Source organism: Hyaena hyaena, unplaced genomic scaffold (genome assembly GCF_003009895.1).
Source record: "Hyaena hyaena isolate Hyena2069 unplaced genomic scaffold, ASM300989v1 scaffold_185, whole genome shotgun sequence".
Classification (NCBI taxonomy): Eukaryota; Metazoa; Chordata; class Mammalia; order Carnivora; family Hyaenidae; genus Hyaena; species Hyaena hyaena.
In genome coordinates this window covers 2331369-2353336 of record NW_024080816.1, presented here as the reverse complement: position 1 = coordinate 2353336, position 21968 = coordinate 2331369, and the positions used below count along the sequence as shown (strand labels likewise).

The 21968-nt window shown below is 37.0% G+C and overlaps 1 protein-coding gene across 1 annotated transcript in view; it reads left to right on the top strand.

Moving 5' to 3' along the window:
* Positions 1–21968, top strand: part of CCDC171 (coiled-coil domain containing 171) — a 293576-nt gene that overhangs the window by 239633 nt on the left and 31975 nt on the right. The window contains exon 25 of the mRNA XM_039240931.1: positions 8240–8392. Within this exon, the coding sequence (XP_039096862.1) occupies positions 8240–8392 (153 nt within the window). The remainder of the gene's footprint in view (positions 1–8239; positions 8393–21968) is intronic.

Here is a 21968-nt window from a genome sequence, read left to right as displayed (position 1 = left end):
GGAATTGAACAGACATGAATTTGAATCTTGGTCCCATTCTTTATGCACTAGGTGACCTTGGATAAGGTCCTTAGAACATCACTGAGCCTTGGTTTCCTAATCTGTAAAGCAGAGATAATACGAGTCCTTAGAGGGCTATTGCCAGAATTAGAAGTGTATGCAAAGCTCCTACTTTGATGTTTGGCACATAGTAACCGCTGTTGCCAAGACTGGGGTCTGGGTAAGCTTTGCAGTGTAGGAACTATGAAGGAAGCAAGAATACCTTTGCACAAAGATTTGATCAAACCTAGGCTATATTGACTCCCATACATCCAACTCATTTGGTGATTCTTGGTGAAAGAGTGAGGGGTTCACCATCGTCCTTGGCCTACTGTGGGGCATATGTAGGGTTGACTTCGAGTGAGAACAGAGCTGGGCACAAATGCCCCTCAGATTACATTGACTCCTTTGAGGCCAGAGGCTGTAGTCTGGCCCCAGAATAGCTGTCCTTGCTATGACAGTCAGCCACCAAGTACAGACAGGTGTCTGACAGCCTCTCAGGTTGAATGTGATAAGCAAAATTCTAGGTTTTCTTATTCACATGTGTGCATGAAGGAGCCTCTGGGAGTTATAGGCAGAAGACTGGTGAAGATCTAGTCCAGGCCTTTGCCAGTATCATTTAAAAGTTTTGGAAAAAGTTTTATTCTTCTCTTGTTTATTTGTTTCTAACATATGTGTAGATATGCAATTAAATTTGTATTTATAACCTTTTTAGTGAAACACTAGCATCCTGTACACACATATATGTTCTTTGCTTATTTTTACCTTTGTAGTTTGAAATAATTATAGGTTCATCAGAAATTGCAAAAATAGTACCCTTCACCCAGTTTCCCCCACATTACATCCTACTTGACTCCAGTACAATATCAAAGCCAGAAAAAAGACATCGGTACAGTGTGTATGTATAGTTCGGGGACATTTTATCACATGCGTGGCCCCCACCGCACTCAAGATGCAGGAGTATCACATCACCACAAAGATCTCCATCAAGCTAACCACTTCAGAGACATTGTGGGCCCTCTCCTGAAATCCTCCCTAAGCCCTGGTAATGTTTTCTGTCTCTATAATTTTGTCAGTGATAAAGAAATGAAATCCTGCCGAATGTGATCTTTTGCGATTGGCTTTTTCCCCCGACTCAGCATAATGCCCTTGAATCCATCCAAGTTGTATCTGTCCGTAGTTGGTTCCTTTCTGTTGCAGTCTCATATGGATGCTCCACACTGTGTAACTTTCACTCATTGCAGAACAGCATGGTTGTTTCCGACTTTGGGCTCTTACACTTAAAGCTGTATGTGAACATTCATGTACAGATTCTTGTGTGAACAAAAAAAAAATTTTTTTTTATTTCTCTAGAAAAAAAAAGCCCAAGACTGTGATTTCTAGGCCAAATGTAAGCACACACTTAATTTTGAAAGAAATCACCAAACGGTTTTCCAGAGTGGCTGTCCCACTTTTCATTCTTGCCAGGATGTAGGATAGTTCCAGTTTCTCTGCTTCCTCGTCACCTTTTGAGGTCACAGTTTCTTCTTTTAGCCAGACTGGTAGATGAGGAGTAATATCTCACTGTGCTTCTTTTCATTCTCTAATGGCTTGTGATTTTGAAAATCTTTTAATGTGCAGATGTGAGATCTGTTATGGTCTCTTTGGTAAAACGTATCTTAGTGTCTCTTGCTCATTTTCTAATTGGAATGTTTGTCTTTTTACTGTTGAGTTCTGAGAGTTTTTAAAAAACATATGCTAGAAACTAGTTCTTTATCAGATATGTGGTTTGCAAATATTTTCTCCTAGTGTAGCTCTCTTTTAACCTTAGTAACAGGATCTTTTGGTGAAGCTCAGGTGAGGTTCAGTTTATTGGTTTTTTTTCTTTTTTCTTTTATGGATTATGCTTTTGGTATCATGTCTAAGAACTCTTCATCAAGCCCAAGATGCAAAAGATTTTCTCCTATTTTTTTTTCTAAGAGTTTTATAGTTTTATGTTTTACATTTAAGTCTGCAGTCAATTTTGAGTTAATTTTTGTAGAGAGTGTGATAATCAGAATTCTCAGATGGTCCGCAAGACCCTTTCCTTCCCTCTGGTTGTGCATGCACCATGTGATTAATCTCCTTCTTCTGAGGGTGGGCAAGACCAGTAAATATGAGATCATTGGGGATGGGCCTGACCTAATCAGGTGAGCCTTTTATAAGAAGGTGAAGTGAGGGAGATGCTCTGTTGCTGGCCTGAAGAAAAGCAAATAGCCATGTTGAGAAAGGAGGGGTCCATTCAGCAGCAACATGAGGGCGGGCTCTAGGAACTGAGAGTGACCCTGGCTGGCAAGAAAACGGAGACCTGCATTCTACAACTTTAAGGAAAGAAATTCTACCTACCTTGAATGAGCTTGGGTTGGAAGTCTGCAGTCCTTCTCTTTGATGGCAAGTGCCTGTTAGAAGCATACTATTTAGAAAATTATTTTTAAAAAATCCTGCCTGACCCTTTTTCACTGTTGTTGGGAATGTAAACCTGATGCAGCCACTCTGAAAAACAGGGTGGGGATTCCTCTAAAAATTAAAAATAGAACTGCCCAATGACCCAGCAAGTGCACTACTAGATATTTATCTAAAGGATACAAAATGCTGGTTCAAAGGGGCACATGCACCCCAATGTTTATAGCAGCACTATCAACAATAGCCAAAGTATGGAAAGAACCCTAATGTCCATAAACTGATGAATGGATAAAGAAGATGTGGCTTATATATACAATGGAATATGACTCAGCCACAAAGAAAATGAAATCTTGCCATTTGTAACAATGTAAGTGGAACTAGAGTATATTATGCTAAATGAAATATGTTAATCAGAGAAAGACAAATATATGATTTCACTCATATGTGGAATTTAAGAAACGAAACAGATGAACATAGGGGAAGGGAAGGAAAAATAAAATAAGATAAAAGGGTTGCTGGGGGGGAGGTGGGAGGGATGGGCTAAATAGGTGATTAAGGAGTGCACTTGGGGTGCACTGGGGCATGTATGGAAGTGCTGAATCACTATATTGTACACTTGAAACTGATATTATACTGTATGTTAACTAACTGGAATTTAAAGAAAAACTTACAAGAATGACATCATAAATAGGAACTGTTTTATTATCAGTGGGAAGTTTTATTGTTTGGAAATAACTATTTATTGGCCTCTGAAATTCTTTATGCTTGAGGGGTGCCTGGGTGGTTCAGTCAGTTAAGTGTCTGACTCTTGAGTTTGACTCAGGTCATGATCTCTCAGTTGTGAGATTGAGCCCTGTGTGGGGCTATGTATGGAGTGTGGAGTCTGCTTGGGATTCTCTCTCCCTCTGCCCTTTCTCTGCTTGTGCTCACACGCAGACACACATGCTCTCTCTCAAAAAAAAATTAAATTCTTTATGTTTGAAAAGACATTAATATATTCAATATGCATGGAATATATTATATTTAAAATGTTTACATTATGTCTAATAATACCCCTCAGAAATATTGAATCTTTGTTTTATATGCTAAAATATATATTTTTCCTAATTTGATATCATTATCATTGCTACAGCTGACATTTACCTGAGTGTTTACTATGTTTCAGATAGGTAAGGTCTTTTCAGGCATTAATACTCATTTAATCCTCACAAAATCTTTAGAGATAAAAATCTTTATGAGATTGGAATTAATGGGTGCACCGGGGTGGCTCAGTAGTTTGAGTGTCTGACTCTTGATTTTGGTTCAGGTCATGGTCGGAGGGTTGTGGGATCAAGCCCCGTTTGGGCTTGTCACTAAGCTTGGAGCCTGCTTAAGATTCTCTCTCTCTCTCTCTCTCTCTCTCTCTCTCTCTCTCTCTCTCTCTCCCCCTGTCCCACCCCCATACTTCTCTCCTGGTGCTCTCCCCCCTGCTCAATTCTCTCTCTCTTTCTCTCCGTAAAAAAGAAAGATAAGAAGTATTATCCCTATTTTATGGGGATTTTTTATATTTCACATATTTAGTATTTTACATGGTATATTCACTTTATATAGTTTATAGAAATAAAATACATCTATAGTTATATTTAAAGTGAAATATCGGAGGTTTTTGCCTCCCAGTTACTTACTCAAACATGTAAGTAAAAGATTTACTGTTTTAGCATCTAGGTCTTATGCCATTTTCCACTAATTTCTCCTCCTGACATCAGATTCCCAAGGATCCCATTTCCCTCGAAATTCAATTTTGAAGTCAGTCTAAATTACATAATACATACATAATGAGTTATATAAATAACACTCTCGCGCTCGAGTCACAGTCACCTATTTGTAGCGCAGAATTTTTTGCGAACTAAAGCACTTCTAACTTCTCTCTAAAATGGAGAAATTTTAGGGAGGTGGAATTTTGTTTGGCTTCTCTCATCTTGTGTTGATTATGAACACTCGAGATTATCTCTGAAACAAACGGCTGTTCTTGGCCAGAAACTGTCTTTTGTTCTGTTTCTCCTGTCACTAGATCAGCCCCACTGAGATACACGGTCCGAATCTGCAGGGCGGAAGATGACACAGAAGACATTGTCCAGTGCCGGGCGTGCTCTATGCAGTACGGTGCTGCGCTGGCGTCCTCTGCTAATGTAGAACGGCGTGATGTTTTAATATGGGAGAGAGGTGTGTTGTGAAGGCTTGGACTTTGGGAGATGGATGCAGGACTCATCAGCTGCTCCCTCCCGTCTCTCCCAACCCCCTCCGTTGATCCAGACTGTCATTTCCACTTATTCTACCAACTTGACACCTTTCTTTCTATGAAAGAGATGGATTTCCACTGGAATTCTTTATTACATAGTTTGAATCACCTTTTAATATTGGAAGTTAACATTCTTTATTCCTCAGAAGATCTGTTGCTTCTTTCAGTAACTACAGTTTCACTGACCACCCCCACCCCACCGCACCTTTCAGTTCTGAAGGAGGTTTTCATTTTAGAAGGGTGTAGATATTATACCTATTTATACCGTGAAACATGCTTGCTGTATTTACCACTGTTGCTTGTTACTCTGAAAAGACATCATATATATGTGTTGGGGAAAAAAAAACCTGCTTTCGTCTCTCAAACGAAATGCTGCTTTAAAAGATATTAGGGGCGCCTGGGTGGCTGAGTCTGTTGAGCATCCAACTCTTGATTTCGGCTCAGGTTATGATTGTGAGTTCAAGCCCTGTGATGGGCTCCATGATGACAGCATGCTTGGAATTCTCTCTCCCCTTCTCTCTGCTGCTCCCCTGCTCACACATGTACTCTCTCCCTCTCTCTCTCTCAAAATAAATAAACATTAAAAAAGAAATTCTCCTTCTCTCCCTTTGCCCCTCTCCCTGGCTTGTGCTCTTTCTCTCAAATTAAAAAAAATAAATAAAAGATTTTAAATGCGTAATGTTCTAAATCCTATGCAAAAATGGTTTATTATTATATTCTTTTTAGTGTTCGAAAGAAGTACTGTGTGGTTTCTCTTAATACTGCACTGAATATTACAATTTAGTTATTAAAAGTAGATCAAGGAAGGAGCCAAAATAATTATGACTTTTGTTCCATCCACCATATACAAATTTAGATGTAACTTCTCAAAAATATTTTATTTTTTTAAAAAGAGGTTTGAAGGCATATAATTTATATTATTTAAGGGTATCGCATACAGTATTCATGAAATATGTTTCTCTAAATTTAGGAAATAAGATAACTTTTTAAACGTTGAGCTTTTTTATTCTTACGTGTTAGAGGCCAGTTCTGTTGTGACTCACAGTGAAATCATAATCCAGGAGCCTATTACTGATAGAAAAGTACTTTTTTTAATTCATTAAGCACTTACACATCTTGTTATGCCTTTTATACATTTTAGGTCCTTGTATAATAAGAACATATGTATACAAACCACCTATCATAGATTGTCTCATTAAGATCTTAGTGGAGAATTCAAAAACAAAACAGGGGCACCTGGGTAGCTCAGTTGGTCGAGTGTCTGACTTTGGCCCAAGTCATGATCTCGTGGTTAATGAGTTCGAGCCCTGTGTCGGGCTCTGTACTGACAGCTCAGAGCCTGGAGCCTGTTTCAGATTCTGTGTGTCTCTCTCTGCCCGTCCCTCCTCATGCTCTGTCTTTCCCTCTTTCAAAAATAAATAAACATCAAAAATAAAAATACAAATAGGTCAGTAGTAATTTTACAATGAAATTCAGTAGTTTACCATTTTTAGAGGGCTCTCTTACATGGATGTAATGTAGCTGAAGGATCGAGAGAATGACTTTATCTTAGATTTTTGACTTATCTGAGCCTTACAATGGGTTGGAAATAGGCAAGAAATATCCCTATTTCTTGGAGGGATAAAATGGAAGCTCAGAGAGATGCTGTGGCATTACCCAACAGTGTAAAGCTGAGTAAGCGGTGGAGTGAGGACCAAAGAGAGGACTTGTGATTCTGGTTCCACCATCTCAATGGTAGAGATAAGTGAATTTATAAGAGTAGAGAGAGCCTTGGCATAGAAAGATGCGGATATGATTTTATGGTTTCTGATTTTTACCTACTTTTGAAGCCCAGGGAAATATTTTGTGTTAGTATTAGCCATAGGCCCACCTTGAAATAACTAAAAGTAAGGTAGAGATGTTCCCAAGAATGACATCATACCATGCTTATTCAGGGTTGGGTAATAGAACTCTCTTTTGTGTATCCTATCCTTCTGTGCCTATGGCCATGCTTTCACTTCCTTTTTCGTTTTGAACAAAGTATGGTTAATAATTTATACATTAGAGTGCTAAGATTATATTTCCCCAAATATCTTTATCCTTTCCTATAAGGCATTTTATGCCAACATATGGCTTCAACTTGTGTTTTTTTATATTTTCCAGTTTTACCTTCATTCATTCATTCAAACAAGGGTTCACTCTGGGCCACTAACATCCGTGGTGATACAGAGATTAGACATAGTATCTGGCTTTAGGATCTCCTCAGTTTAGTAAATTAATATAATTCTGCTAAAGCAATAAACATTACAGTAGAAGCAAGCATGAGGGGCCCACACAGGGCCAGAGTAAAAATTAACAGTGCCTTTGAATTGTAAACAGGCTTGTTGAAAAAGATGGTGCCTGAGTTTAATGTTTTAGGGCAGATAGCAATTTATTAGGCAAAAAGGTGTGAATTTTCTTACTATTACCTGCAAATGGTTAACGTACTTCTGTTTCTCAGACATTGTGTACATTGTTTCTTACTCTTTGCTCACCAAATTATTATTTCATGTGCATTTGGAATTGCTCAAATATTTCATTTCTCAAAGCTTTTCCAAATCAGGACCCTTCGGATTGAATATAATTTGGAAATTCTCAGACTGGCTACCATTTCACTAATATGTTGCTGTGGTTAGAACATTTTTTTTTCTTGTAAATAACATAACACTATATCTGAATATGTCTTTGAAATATTTGATTTTTGCTATATTTGAAATATTTTGAAAGGCTTTTTAAAAAAAGATCTGATAGTATTCTTGGACTCAAAATTCACTACTAGCTGCTTTAGAAGAAAAAGTCTATGAAATATGAATAAAATGTAATACAGAGGTCTAATCTAACAATCCCCCAGATATAATTTATTTAGGGGGGAGAAAAACTTATACACACTTGTTTGTGTTATTTATTTTATTATACATAGTACAAAATAAGAGCAATTCTCTATTATATGAATGAACATAATTATGCTTTTTGTACAATATAAGAATCACATTATTCACTCCTACACAAATTACAGGATTATTTTAGCTCCTTTTGTTTCAAAACACTTGGGTTTTTTTTTTTTTAGGTAGGTTGAAAACTTTACTAACTCAGCTCATTTTAAGATATCTTGCTTATATATATCCATCTATTGTGTGTCTTACGATTGAAATTTAGGTCAAATTACAACTTGAATTTAACTTTACAAAGCAAATAAGTGTGTCATCTTTAAAAATTGCCTTCTACATTTTAAGCACAATAGATCAAAGCACATCTTATTTAAATGTATACTCTGGAAAAGAAATTTCAATTACTTTTCTCCCAAACTTTCTTAAAATAGTCACTGTTCTCAATATAAAATGTGAGGTTTAGCTTTCTCATTTTAAAGAAAGATGAAAAGTTGTTTATTTTAAAATTTTAATGATTTTGCTTTCAAATTATGGAAATTCTTCTTTGGGGACAGCTTTATTTGAATTGTATGTGACATTATATTTATTTCTTAAGGCTATGATTCAAAGTTTCATGGATGTCTACCAGCTAGCAAGCACTAGAATTGCTACATTAGAGAAGGAGATGACATCTCATCGAAGTCACATTGCAACGTTGAAATCAGAACTTCACACAGCTTGTTTACGTGAAAATGAAAGTTTACAATCAGTAAGTCCCGCGATATTTTTCTTTTCCTTTGTGTCCTGGGTCACTTTACATTCATGCTTTTAGGGCTTATATCACTCGCCTATATATAATTTAGGGTAAATGATCAATCAAGAAATGTAAAATTATTAGTGTGGAGAAGATTGTGAGAAAGAAAGGCAATTAATTTTTCCATTGTATCATGTATAAAGATATGCATACTGTTATCAATGCTAAAACACAACATCAAGATTCCTTTGTGTTTGCTAGTGTAGCTGACAGTTGGATTTGGCAGTATGCATAGTTAAAGCTTGCAACTGTCTGAAGATTCAGCGTGTCCCATTAAGACAGAATATTATTAATTATGCGTATAACCAAAATGGTAATTAGAGCATGTGATTATTCTCTGTAGAAAACTAGACTTATCCATAATACATGCCTAGCTAAAGACGCATGTTGTGATTCATCTAGATGATTAAAATTCCGTTTCAGCAGCCATTTTATGTCTTAAAATTTTAGCCCATGATGAAATTTGGGCTCAGTGAAGACTAAACAAAATTTTCTACATGTGAAATGTGTGTTTGGGGAGTATCGAAAAGTGAATAAGGGAATAAAATAAGCATTTAAACTTTTTTCTCCAAAGTCAGATATATCAACAGTGAGATTCAGAAGGTTGCCGATCTTTGGAATGTCTTTTTTCCTTTTTTTTTTTTTTTTGGTTTGATTATGGTGGATCAGGGTGACTTATAAGGAAAAACGGTATCATTTTGCCCTTCAGCGACTGACCCTCTTCCAATGATATATTCAACAGAAAAAGAGTTCGCATTAAAGCAAATAGCTGCGTGACTATGGGTTAGTTCTTCAGCTCCATCAGATCTCAGCTCAAGTGTTTGCATCCCAATGAAACCTTTATGACCGTAGCACTGAAAATTGCAGCTACCAGCCTTCCCCTCACCCCCAAACTCTGTCTCATTCTCGCCCCATATTGCCTACCTACCTTCCATCTTGCTTTATTTCACTGTAGCACTTATTATTGATTGACATAAACTGCATTTTATTTATTTGGTCAATGTCTGTTCCTTACCCTCATAGAATGTAAGTCACATAGAGGCAAGCAATTTGGGGATTTCTTCACTGCTATTTCCTCTTTGCTCTAGAGGCAAAAACCATTTGGCCCATAGTAGGTGTTTAACTGATGCTTATTGAGTGAAAATACTAGTATGTCATCCAATAAATGACCAAACCAATTATTTGGGCCCTGAGATGTTGAGTTTAATTTTTATTTATTAATTTTTTAAGTTTAATTTATTTATTTAGAGAGAGAGAGAGAAAGAAAACAAAATCAGGGGAGGGGCAGAGAGAATGAGAGGGAGGAGAGAGAATCCCAAATAGCCTATGTGCTGACAGTGCAGAGTCCACTGTGGGACTTGAATCCACGAATTGTGAGATCATGACTTGAGCCGAAACCAAGAGTCAGATGCTTCACCAACTGAGCCACCCAGGTGCCCCAAGTTCAGTTTTTTAAAATGACTTTGTTAATTTCTTAAAGAGAGAGTAGTAAATTTAATCTCCACCAAGAGAAATAAAAGAGTAAACTTATTTAAAAAATGGAGTATTTTAAATTTATTTTAGCCTTTCTCTGAAGCCTGTTCACATTTCTTCCTGTGACCTCTCTGGTTCCATTGGTTAATATTTCAGTATATGAAGCTGTGTCAACTTTGTTGGGTCATACAGTTCTTTATTGTTTGTTACTGTTATTCATTTAAAAGTAATTACTTTTATTTTAAGAAAGGCCAAAGTTGATAAGGTAGGATTGTTTCCCCATGGGTCAAAAAAAATTTTTTTTTTATCAATTATTGTTCTACTAATGACTTAATGAAAGTGTGCCTCACTACCATCATACAACTCAACTGCTCTGCCTTTCCCGCTTCTGAACACATCTGTGAGGATATGCTCACCATTTTGTTTGTAAGAAGTGGCTCACCCTAGCAATGATTCTCAAAAGGGGGCATGTGTAATGTGAAAAATCTCCCAGGTACTGAGGACGTGTCTTTCTAGGAGAATGCTGCCCAATGCCCAATCTCCATAGGCTCTTTACTCCCTGGTCTCTTTCCTTAGTTGAGAATTACTATTTTTGAAACAGTAATAAATTGGTATAATAATAATTTTATTTTTTAACATATTTGTACATGCTTTTTCACATTTGAACCCCTTAAGAACTCTCTGAGGAGAAGCACCTCAGTCGGTGTATTTCATAGATGAGAGGTGATATAGTTTGGAATGATATCCATTAGGAATACAATGAAGTGTAAACAACAAAAAACCTGACCAACATGACTTAGAAAATCCAGGTTCTTTGTGTTCTTTTTTCCCCACACATAGCAAGAAGTCTAGAAGTAGGTGTCTGTTGTCCTGTGGCTCTTGCTGGTTCAGCTTCTCTGTAATTTCTCTGCTATTCCCTCATTGTCCTAAGACAGCAAGCCAGCTCTAGGATTTACGATCACATTCAAGTCAGAAGAATGGGATGGCCCAGCAATATCTGTTTTACAATAAAGCCTTGGAAGGCTTTTCCTTTAAAAGCAATGTAAATGTTTATATTTCATATGAGTTTATTTAAATATTTGTAAATTTTAATAGAAATGTAATAGATAATAGATATTAAATGTATAAAAACATATCCAAGTACTTATATATATATTTTATGTTTTTTATTTACTTTTGAGAGTCAGAGAGAGACAGTGTGAGCAGAGAAGGGTCAGAGAGAGAGACAGAATCCGAAGATAGGCTCCAGGCTCTGAGCTAGCTGTCAGCACAGAGCCCGATGTGGGGCTCGAACCCACGAACTGTGAGATCATGACCTGAGCCGAAGTCGTATGCTTAACTGACTGAGCCACCCAGGCGCCCCCTTTATATTTTTTAAAAAGGGAAAGCTTTCCAAGGAAGTTCCAAACATATTTCCACTTATATCCCATTGTCTGGAAATGGGTCACGTGAACACTCTTAGCTAAAATGAGTCAAGGGACAAGGGAATTAGGAATCAATAGTGTGTTCCATAGAAGTCAATAAATGTGGATTTAATTTTAATTTTATCAATTGCAGATTGCGTGGCTAACTAGAGTTTCCATCTGTAAAATGGGGCTCATGATCCTACTCCCTAACAGAGATGCTGGGAGCTCTAGTGAGAAGTTTTGAAGTACTTTAGACTTGGCTTTGCTCTTAGTGAGTAGTTAGTCTAAAAAAGAAATGTTAGCTAGTATTTTTACCACCATCCTGTTGATAGAAAGTAATTGGATTAAAAGATTATTTACTAACCTCCCATCTTCAGCTGCCAACCCTGTCATTTTGATCTGCTTCCTACTGTAGCCTGGAGCTTGTAATTCCTCCTCTGTGATCACTGTCAGTATGGTCCAGTGACTGAGCTCTCTGCCCTTTCTACAGGCTGTTTTTCCCTCCTTCTCATTGACACGTTCTTAAAAAATGGCCTCCTTGCTTCTTCTATATGCTCAGCTCCCATTTATTCCTCAACTTTGCTGCTCTCTGGATTCTATCATTCCACTGAAACTATTTTCTCAAAGGTCACAAATAATTTTCTGCTTGCTCTGTATCCATGCCTTTTAATGCCATGTTCCTTCTCATGCCTTTTAATCTTTCTGTAACATATGAAACTTTTAACCACTTTCTTCTTTAAGCATTCATCTCCTTTTTTCCCTTTTTTATCGACTTTCTTCCTTGGCTCTCTGGTCTCTACTTACTGGAGCTCTGCTTTCTTTGTATTATTGTTTTTAATTCTTTATCCGTTAGTTCAATATTTATTCAGCGTCTACTCTATAGCAGGCACAATTCTGGTCCTAGTGATACTGTGTTAACTCAAACAGACAATTCTTGCTCTCATGAACTTAAAATACCATAGCAGAAGAAATTATTTTCATATAATTATACTGATGTATATTTACTAACCAGGATAACTGCCCTGAGAAGAAAGAACTGAAAAGCACATATAAGAGCTTTTAAAACAAATGAGCCTACCCTACACTAAGGTATCAGCAAAGCCTTTTTGGGGTCAATGATGCTTGAGTTAATATATGAACACTTGGTAGGAGTTATGCAGGAAGAGAGTAGTGTTCCAGATTAGTAGGAGGGATGGGAGAACATCTACGAGACTCTATGATGGAAAGAAGAAATTGAGAAATACTAGTGTGGCTGGAGTAAAGAGAGCAAGACTTGAGTGAGAGAAGAATGGTCTAGAGAGAAGGACAGAAGTCAGACTTTGTGTTTCTTGTCTTACGAGTAAGGGAGAGGTCACTGGAAAACTTTAAAGCAGGAGTAACATGCTCAGATTTGGTTTTTTGAAAAGATCACTTTGACTATGGCATGAAGAAACAATTATCTCACATAATGTGAGAGGTAATTCCTAGATTCTTTCCTTTTGGAAATGGATCCATGATCTTATTTACTGAGAGAAACAATGAATAGGAGGGAATATTGTGAGTTGAGTTTTGAGTATATTGAGTTTGAGGTATGTTTGAGACATCCAACTGGAAATATCAGAAAGGTTGGTTGATAGGGAATTCAAGCAAAATGCCAACCTAGAAATACACATTTTAAGTCATTGTCACATAGATAGGACTTGAAGCTGTTAGCAAGAATGTCGGGAAAGTTTATAGAGTAAGATGAAAAAAAGGCCTAAGAATGAAACTTGAAAAACTCCAATATACAATGCCTGAGAAGAAGATAAGGTTGGAAAGGAGGCTGTGAAAGAACAGGCAAAGAGATCAACGGAAAATAAAAAAGTGTGATGCCATGAGAATAGAATGTTTTAAGAAGGGTGACATATCAATAGTGTAATATGTTGCCAAAGACCAAGTTAAGTGAGGATTGAAAATGGCCTTTGGGGGCGCCTGGGTGGCTTAGTCGGTTAGGCTTCCGGCTTTCGCTTAGGTCATGATCTCGCGGTTTGTGGGTTCGAGCCCCGCGTCGGGCTCTGTGCTGGCTGCCAGCTCAGAGCCTGGAGCCTGCTTCAGAGTCTGTGTCTCCCTCTCTCTCTGACCCTCCCCTGCTCACGCTGTGTCTCTCTCTCTCTCTCTCTCCTAGAAATAACTAAAAATATTTAAAAAAAAAAAAAAAAAAGAAAATGGCCTTTGGATTTAACGTGTGGAGGCCCTTGGGATCCTTAGCAAAGGCTCTTTCAGCAAGAGGTGCAGACTAAGTGGGAGTTGGCCAAAACAGAAAAAAAACCCCAGTGAATTTAAAAACTCTCAAGGATTTATATCTCAAAGATTTAAGTGGGAGACATAGGAATGGAATATTCAGAGAGGATTCAGGGAGTTCTGTCTTAATATGAGAGTGAATTAATTATGTTTTAGTATCTCCTTGAATATAGGCCTCCAGAAGTTTGATTTTGACCACATTTACCATACTGTTCATTTTTATAATTTTAGTTTTCAACTTTTCATACTTCAGATATTTTTTGACTAGTGTTTGCATGATATATTTTTTCCATTCTTTTCTTTTAACCTAATTGTGGGTTTAACCTAATTAACCTAATTAACCTAATTTATAGTGGGTTTCTCATAGAAAAATATAGTTTGGTTTGGTTTTGTCTAGCCATTTGACAATCTCTGTCTTTTAATTGCATGATTAGACCATATACATTTAATATAATTATGGGTATTTTTGGATTTTTGTTTACTATTTTGTTTTATGGAAACAGATGCGATAAGACATATCTCTACTCTTGTGTGTTCCTAACAAGGGAAACAAGCACAGAAGCAAATCACAAAAATAGGCATTGTAAAGTCTTTGGAGCACCAATGAAAGAGGTGTTCATTCTGCATAACATTGTCATTAAAAGATGAGATGCTTGCAGGAGCCTTTGAAGAATATGTAGCAATTTGACATGTTGGTAAGGGGCAGACCAATAAAAATTTATGTTTTATTTTGGTTTGAGGAATAGATGTTATGGATAATACATATGTTTAATGAATTAAATTGTATAACAAGTAGTTTATTTTTTTGTATAACAGAAAATGTATTGCTGCTTTAGCTACATGCCCCCTCTCCATTAAAGGCAGCCACCCCACCCAAACAGCCTGTACCCACCAGAACCCAAGACTGCTTGCAATGGCCACTCCAAAGCCACCTTCATATATTCCCAATCCATCCTTGCACCATCCAATCCTCGACTTTTACTCTAGAGTCTGATTTGATTCTGCCTCTTACCATTTTGCTATTGATGTTCTTGTTTGGTCTTCCTAATATTTGTTATTTAAGCCGTTCTCAAAACTCATTACTGGGTTCTTGGGTGAATTGGCTGTCTCAACCTCTGATACCCACCCACCCTATTTATTACCCATACAATACTCTAAGCATCAGTTTCTCCATTTGTAACACATAGATAAAATTGCCTACACTGTAGGGTTGGTCTGAGGATTAAAGACACTGGCATATTAACAGGTGCTTAATAAATTTCTTCTCACAATAAATTTTATTTAATAAGTTAAATAAAAACCATTTTCTGAAAGTTACATATTTTTCCCACAGCTAAGCTATACTCATAGCTTTAAAAAATATATGGAACCATGACGAAATCTTTTGATGCATAGGCAAAAGGCCTAAAAACAACCCTTCTAAGTCAGTGCTTTTAGCACATACTAAGTACAGTGTTAATGGTAGTTGTCATTGTTATTACTCATTTAATGAACTGAGGACAGTCAGTATATGTTTATTAACCATCTTTTCCAGCCATTTCACTATCTAGGAATGAAAAATAAATATTCATTATGAAGGAAAAACTTAATCCTGGTGTTGTAATACATCGAAAGAGATTGATCGTATTGTAGACATGAATCGTCATCTTGAAAAGCTTCATCCCTCTTAAGGTGATATTGTCATTTTTCTGTTCAGCAAATAGATAATAATAATGCTGGAGTGCATCGAAATGTTCTCATTAATTGTGCACTTGCCAGTATGTTAACATTTTCAGTATGTTGGTCTCTGACCCATTAACTCAGGGCTGTTCTAGAGCTTTTATCTTGAGTAATAATAACCAGAAAGGGCTTTGAGTGAAGAGCCTTCGAGCTGCAGACAGCCCAGTGGAGAATGGCGCAGCAGTCAGAACCAATTACCCGTGGGTGTTTGGAAACTGGCACACCCACGGCCAGGGAGACACACATGATCTTTCAATCTGTGAAACATAAAATACCAAACCTGAATACTTCGCTGTGAGTTACAGAGCTGCAAGTTACTATATTGATTTGCCTAATTTCTCCTGTATGTTTAACCAGTATGTTTTCAATTCTATAGTCCTTTATTTATGAGAAAGTAACAAATTACAAATCAGGGGAGCATTCCGGTTAGTATTTTTGCAGGGAAGATGTCTTTGCATATTATTCAGAATATGTCAGATTTGATAGTTGTCAAGAGGGATTGTGTTGTTTATAAAGGTGAAAGATTTAGATATTTTGGTTCAGGTAAGATAAAAATAAAAAATAAGAATCCTCTTTTTCTTAAGCTTTCAAATCATATTTTGTCACTTTTGTTTCTGTTACGTTTTCTTGAAAGAAGGAAGGATTCGTTGTCAGTATTAGTGTTGTGAGGATCAAGAAAGGGACAATTTAAGTAACTTACTCTAGTTAAGTTGCTTTCATAAATTTTCAAATAATTTATCACAGTTGACTTAAGATGTTTATTATTGAGATTTTTAACCATTCAAGAAAAAAATTTTTTTCTAAGTGAGCCATAAGCCATGGCTTAATTTGTTGGGAGAGGCTGTGCAGTACAGTAAAGTACAGATTCTAGAATCTTGCTGCTAGGTGTTTAATTAGAGCCCAACAGATTAGAATCCAAGGCCTCTGATTTCTTGTTTGGTGCTTTTCTATGAGAATGAAGTTTGGCCCAAGATAAGTCTCTGCCTTCATGGCACTTCAGGTGTTGTCGAAAATACACTGTGATACAAATAATGAAAAAAGAATGATCTTGAAGTCGAATCACAGAGGCTTGGGATGACCCACTTGAGAAACTGAAACCTTAGCTGAAAAACATGAAAACTAAGTAGGAGGTTACCTCACACACGTCAGAATGGGTACAATCAAAAATATAAGAAACAACAAGTGTTGGTGAAGACGTGGAGAAAAAGGATCCCTCATGCACTGTTGGTGGGAATGCAACCTGGTGCAGCCACTGTGGAAAACAGTAGCTCAAAAAATTAGAAGTAGAACTATCCTATGATCTAGTAATTAATTGTACTGCTAGGGATTCACCCAAAGAATACAAAAACACTAATTCAAAAGGATATGTACACCCCAGTTTATTGCAGCATTATTTATGATAGCCAAGTTGTGGAAGCATTCTGAGTGTCCACGGATAGATGGGTGATAAAGAATATGGTGTGTATGGGCATGTATATATATATGTATATATATGCCATATATATATGTCCCCCCCCACATATATATACACACACCATTTATACACACACACACACACGCACACACACACACACACACACACACACAATGGAATACTACTCAGCCATTAAAACAATGAGACCTTATCATTGGCGACAACATGGGTGGATCTAGAGTATATAATGCTAAGCAAGATAAGTCAGTCAGAGAAAGATAAATACCATATGATTTCACTCATATGTGGAATTTAAGAAACAAACCAACCAAACAAAGACAAAAAGGAGACAACAAATAGAAACAGAATAGACTCTTAACTATAGAGAACAAACTGATAGTCACCAGGGGGAGGCAGGTGAAGGGATGGGTAAAGTAGGTGAAGGGGGTTAAGAGTACACTTATGATGGGCACTGAGTGATGTACAAAGTGTTGAATCACTATATTGTAAACCTGAAACTAATGTAACACTGTATGTTAGCCACACTGGAATTAAAATTCAAAACTTGATTAAAAAATCAGTAGTTGACAGGGGAAAGTACGGGGCATTCAAGGAATGGAAAGCTGTCTGTGTATCCGGAGCAGAGTGAATGAGATGGAGAACTGGGAGGGATGAGATGGAGCAGGGGCCTAGTCAGTGTGGGTATAAGTGATCTCAGCTGTCCAGGCTCTCTGACCATGGCGTCTCTGACCGCTGCATTGCAAACATCTACACCTTCTGCTTTATGTATTTACTCTTCCCAACTCCAAATTTCATTTTTTCTAGTTCTTCTCAAAAGTCTCTGACATTTGATGCCATGACAACATTCATTTTACCCTTTTGCTAAATATTGCTTAGTTAGATGCTCATTAAATTCTCCCATATTTTTATTATGAGCTCCACCTCCGGCCTTTGGAGACTAACAGAGCTAAGTAAGGGAGACAAAATATGAAAGGTGGGACAGCCCAGTCGACATGCAGACATTTTCCTTTGCTCCTTGACATACATTTCCAAACTTTTAAAGGTTTCTCATATTCCAGAAACCCGGGCTTTGGTTGGTATAGTAAATAGGGGCCTGCAGGTAATACTACATATTCTCTCGGCCACACATGTTCTTTCTAGTCTTTTAGTGTTTGTATCATGCAGTTTAAGAGGAGCTACTTTCATGATGGGTGATACCTGGAGAGTGACTGTAGGGACATGATATTCTAAATTTTATATGCCTATTAATATATAAATATAGTATACCTAATTATATAAATATATCATCCGTATGTCTATAATAATATATAAATATTTTATATTAGACATATTTGATTTTATACAGAAGTATAAAATATAATAAATATATTTATACAGTTCTATTCTTCAGTGATAAAATACTGCAAGGGTGGAATATGGAGTGGCAAGAATAACTATTCAGGGGCTCCTGGGTGGCTCACTTGATTAAGCATCCGACTCTTGGTTTTGGCTCAGGTCATGATCTCATGGTTCGTGAGTTCAAGCCCCGCATCAGGCTCTACACTATTAGTGCAGAGCCTGCTTGGGATTCTCTCTCTCCCTCTCTATGCTCATTCCCCCACCCCAAATAAGTAAGTAAACTTTAAAAAAAATGAACATTTAAAATTCTGATCATTTTCATCAATCAGTAATAAAACTGTAGAAAATATAAATGGCAATTTGACAATCTAATGCTCTCATTTTTTTATACTAGCTGTTCAAAGAATAGCAGCAAGTGAATATGGGTCTCAATTGCCTGTTAGATGTTTTGAAATTTCCACTTCAATTTTCTGCAAAACCCCCCAGACTCACTGAGGTCACAAACTTAACATTTCTTCAACTTTACCACTCCCCAGTTTCCTAAGTTCTCCATTTCCTACATTCCTTATTTCTGACATAACTCTCCACTTTGCAGCCCAAGGCAGAAGACGTACCCTTTGCCCCACTTTCCATCTGCCACCAATATTTTGTCATTTGCTAAATCTCACTGTTTCTTCCACCTCAGATCTCCTAGATCCATTCTCCTTCTACTGTTATGATCACAGTGACTTTAACTTGAGTTATTCCAGTGGGTCTCCCCATATGTAGTTTTCCCCTTCCATCCTTTTGGCCACATTAGTGTGAGAGTTCCCTTCCTTCCTTCCTTCCTTCCTTCTTTCCTCTTTCTTTCTTTCTTTCTTTCTTTCTTTCTTTCTTTCTTTCTTTCTTTCTTTCTTTCTTTCTTTCTTTCTTTCTTTCTTTCTTTCTTTCTTTCTTTCTTTCTTTCTCTCTTTCTCTCTTTCTCTCTTTCTCTCTTTCTCTCTTTCTCTCTTTCTCTCTTTCTCTCTTTCTCTCTTTCTCTCTTTCTCTCTTTCTCTCTTTCTCTCTTTCTCTCTTTTTCTTTCTTTCTATTTATTTTGAGAGAGAGAGCGTGCATGAGTGAGTAGGGGAAGGGCAGAGAGAACTGGAGAGAGAGAAAAACCCAAGCAGCCTCTGCACTGTCCGCATGGAGCCCTAGGCAGATCTCGAACTCACATACTGTGAGATCATGACCTGAGTCAAAACCAAGAGTTGAATGCTTAATGGAATGAGCCAGGCAGGTGCCCCCAGATTTTCTTTCTAACACACAGATATGAGCAGGCCATATCTTGACTCAAAACATATTTTGGTTCTAAACTTTCATGATGAAGTAAAAATTCTTTATCGTTGACATTCAGGTATATTCTGACTCCATCTGGTTTTCAGTTCATCTCCCAGTTGGCAGAAGTAAGGGTTCCCTTTGTTATACTCATTTATCACTGTATTAATCTGTCTGAATACTCTGACTTATATAGTCAATTAATTGTGTGTGTGTTACCATATTGTGAGTCTGTGAGGTCATGTTGTACATTTTAAAAAATTCGTTATAATGGTCTGACGTCAATTAACGCAGGTTGATTTGAACTGAAATTAATTGGAAGAACACTCCTTCAATGATACTTAGTCAGTACATACTCATTATGGAACATACACTTTGCATAAACCATAATTCCCCCCCAATTTTTCCCACACAGAATTTTCTGAAATTCTCATCATACTATATTTCATATATTTCTCTAGCAAACACTTAATGAGAAGGAATAGAATAATTTATATATTATTATGTCTATGATCGTTTTAAGTAAATAAATTGTACATTTCTTCTCCCATTCAAAAACAGAAACAAAAACACCACATTATTTGTGACAAAGAAGAACATTCTTTGCAGCATAGCACTTAAATAATTTTAAACTTTGTCAGATTTTTGGGGACTGCTGCTTCTATATATTTACCCACAAAGACATAAATTGACCAAATTCAGTGCCTTTTACTCACATGGTGAGTACTCAGTAAATGTTTATTGATAGCAATGATTCACCATGCCTCCATCTAGCAAAAAGTATGAGTAGGAGAGGTTTATTTCGGAAGTAGAAAGCTTATTTTAAAAAATATATTTCCTTAAACCCTTACCTCATACCATGTTTGAAAATTAACTCAAAATGTATCAAAGAGCTAAATAGAAAAGCTAAAAATTTTTTTGTTGTTGTTGATTATATTATTTAATTCTTTTATTTATGTGTCCACTTGGTTAATCAAAGTGCATAAAAGAAATGATAAATGCTACCTTTAGGATTACAGTCCTACCATCTTGATTTCTTTCGTTCTTTCTTTCTTTTTTTTTTTTTTTTTACAAATAGTTTATTGTCAATTTGGTTTCCATATAACACCCAGTGCTCATCCCCAGAAGTGCCCTCCTCCATGCTCATCTCCCCCCTCCCCCCCACATCCATGAGTCCTCAGTTTGTTCTCAGCATTCAAGAGTCTCTCATGGTTTGCCTCTCTCCCTTTCCCCCACCATTTCCCCCCTTCTTCTCCCCCATGGTCCTCCGTTAAGTTCCTCCTAATCCTCCTATATGTGCAAACATATGATATTTGTCCTTCTCTGCCTGACTTATTTCGTTCAGCATAACACCCTCAAGGTCCATCCATGTTGCTACACATGGCCAGATTTCATTGTTTCTCATTGCCATGTAGTATCCATGGTATAGATAAACCACATCTTCTTGATCCATTTGTTTGTTGATGGACACTTAGGCTCTTTCCATGTTTTAGCTATTGTTGAGAGTGCTGCTATGAACATTGGGGTACATGTGCTCCTATGCATCAGCATTTCTATATCCCTTGGGTAAATTCCTAGCAGTGCTATTGCTGGGTCATAGAGGAGTTCTATTGTTAGTTTCCTGAGGAAACTCCACACTGGAAAAGCTAAAAATTTTTAAGAATTTTTTTAATATCTGTTTTTGAGAGAGAGAGACAGAGAGACAAAGAACGAGTGGGGGAGGGGTAGAGAGAGAGGGAGATACAGAATCCCAAGCAGGCTCCAGGCTCTGAGCTCTTAGCACAGAGCCCAACCCAGGTCTTGAACTCACAAACTTGTGAGATCGTGACCTAGCTGAAGTCGGATGCTTAACCAACTGAGCCACCCAGGCACCCAAGCTAAAAATTTTTAATAAAAGGCATAGGAGTAAATTATGAGTGTGGAATTGGCAATAGATTTTTAGATATGTTACCAAAAACATAAGTGACAAAAAAAAATAAATAGGACTTAATCAAAATTAAAAACTTTTGTGCATTAAAAAACACCCCCAAAAATGGGAGAAAATTTTTATAATCATATATCTGGTTGGGATCTAATATGTACGGCACTCAACAACTCAGCAAAAAAAGGCAAATGACCTAATTTTTTAAATGGGCAAAGGACTTGAATAGACACTTCTCCAAAGAAGATATGCAAATTACCAACAAACGCAGGCAAAGATACTCAACATCATTAGTCAGTAGGGCAATGCAAATCAAGACCATGAGATACCATTTTCACTGACAAGGAAAATACTATAAAAGACAAAAAAGGAAAATAGCAAACGTTCATAGCAGCCCTATTCACAATAGCCAAAAGATGGAGGCAAAGCAAATGTCCATTGATTGAGGAACGGATAGACAAATGTGGTATATCCAGACAGTAGACTATTATTCAGCCATAAAAAGTAATGAAGTACTGATACATGTTACAACACGGACATACTTTGAAAACACTATCCTAAATGAAAGAAGTCAGACACAAAAGGCCACATATATGATTCCGTTTATGTGAAATGTCCAGAATAAGCATGTTCTATCTTCATAGAGACAGAGGACAGATTCATGATTGGCAGGGGAATGGGGA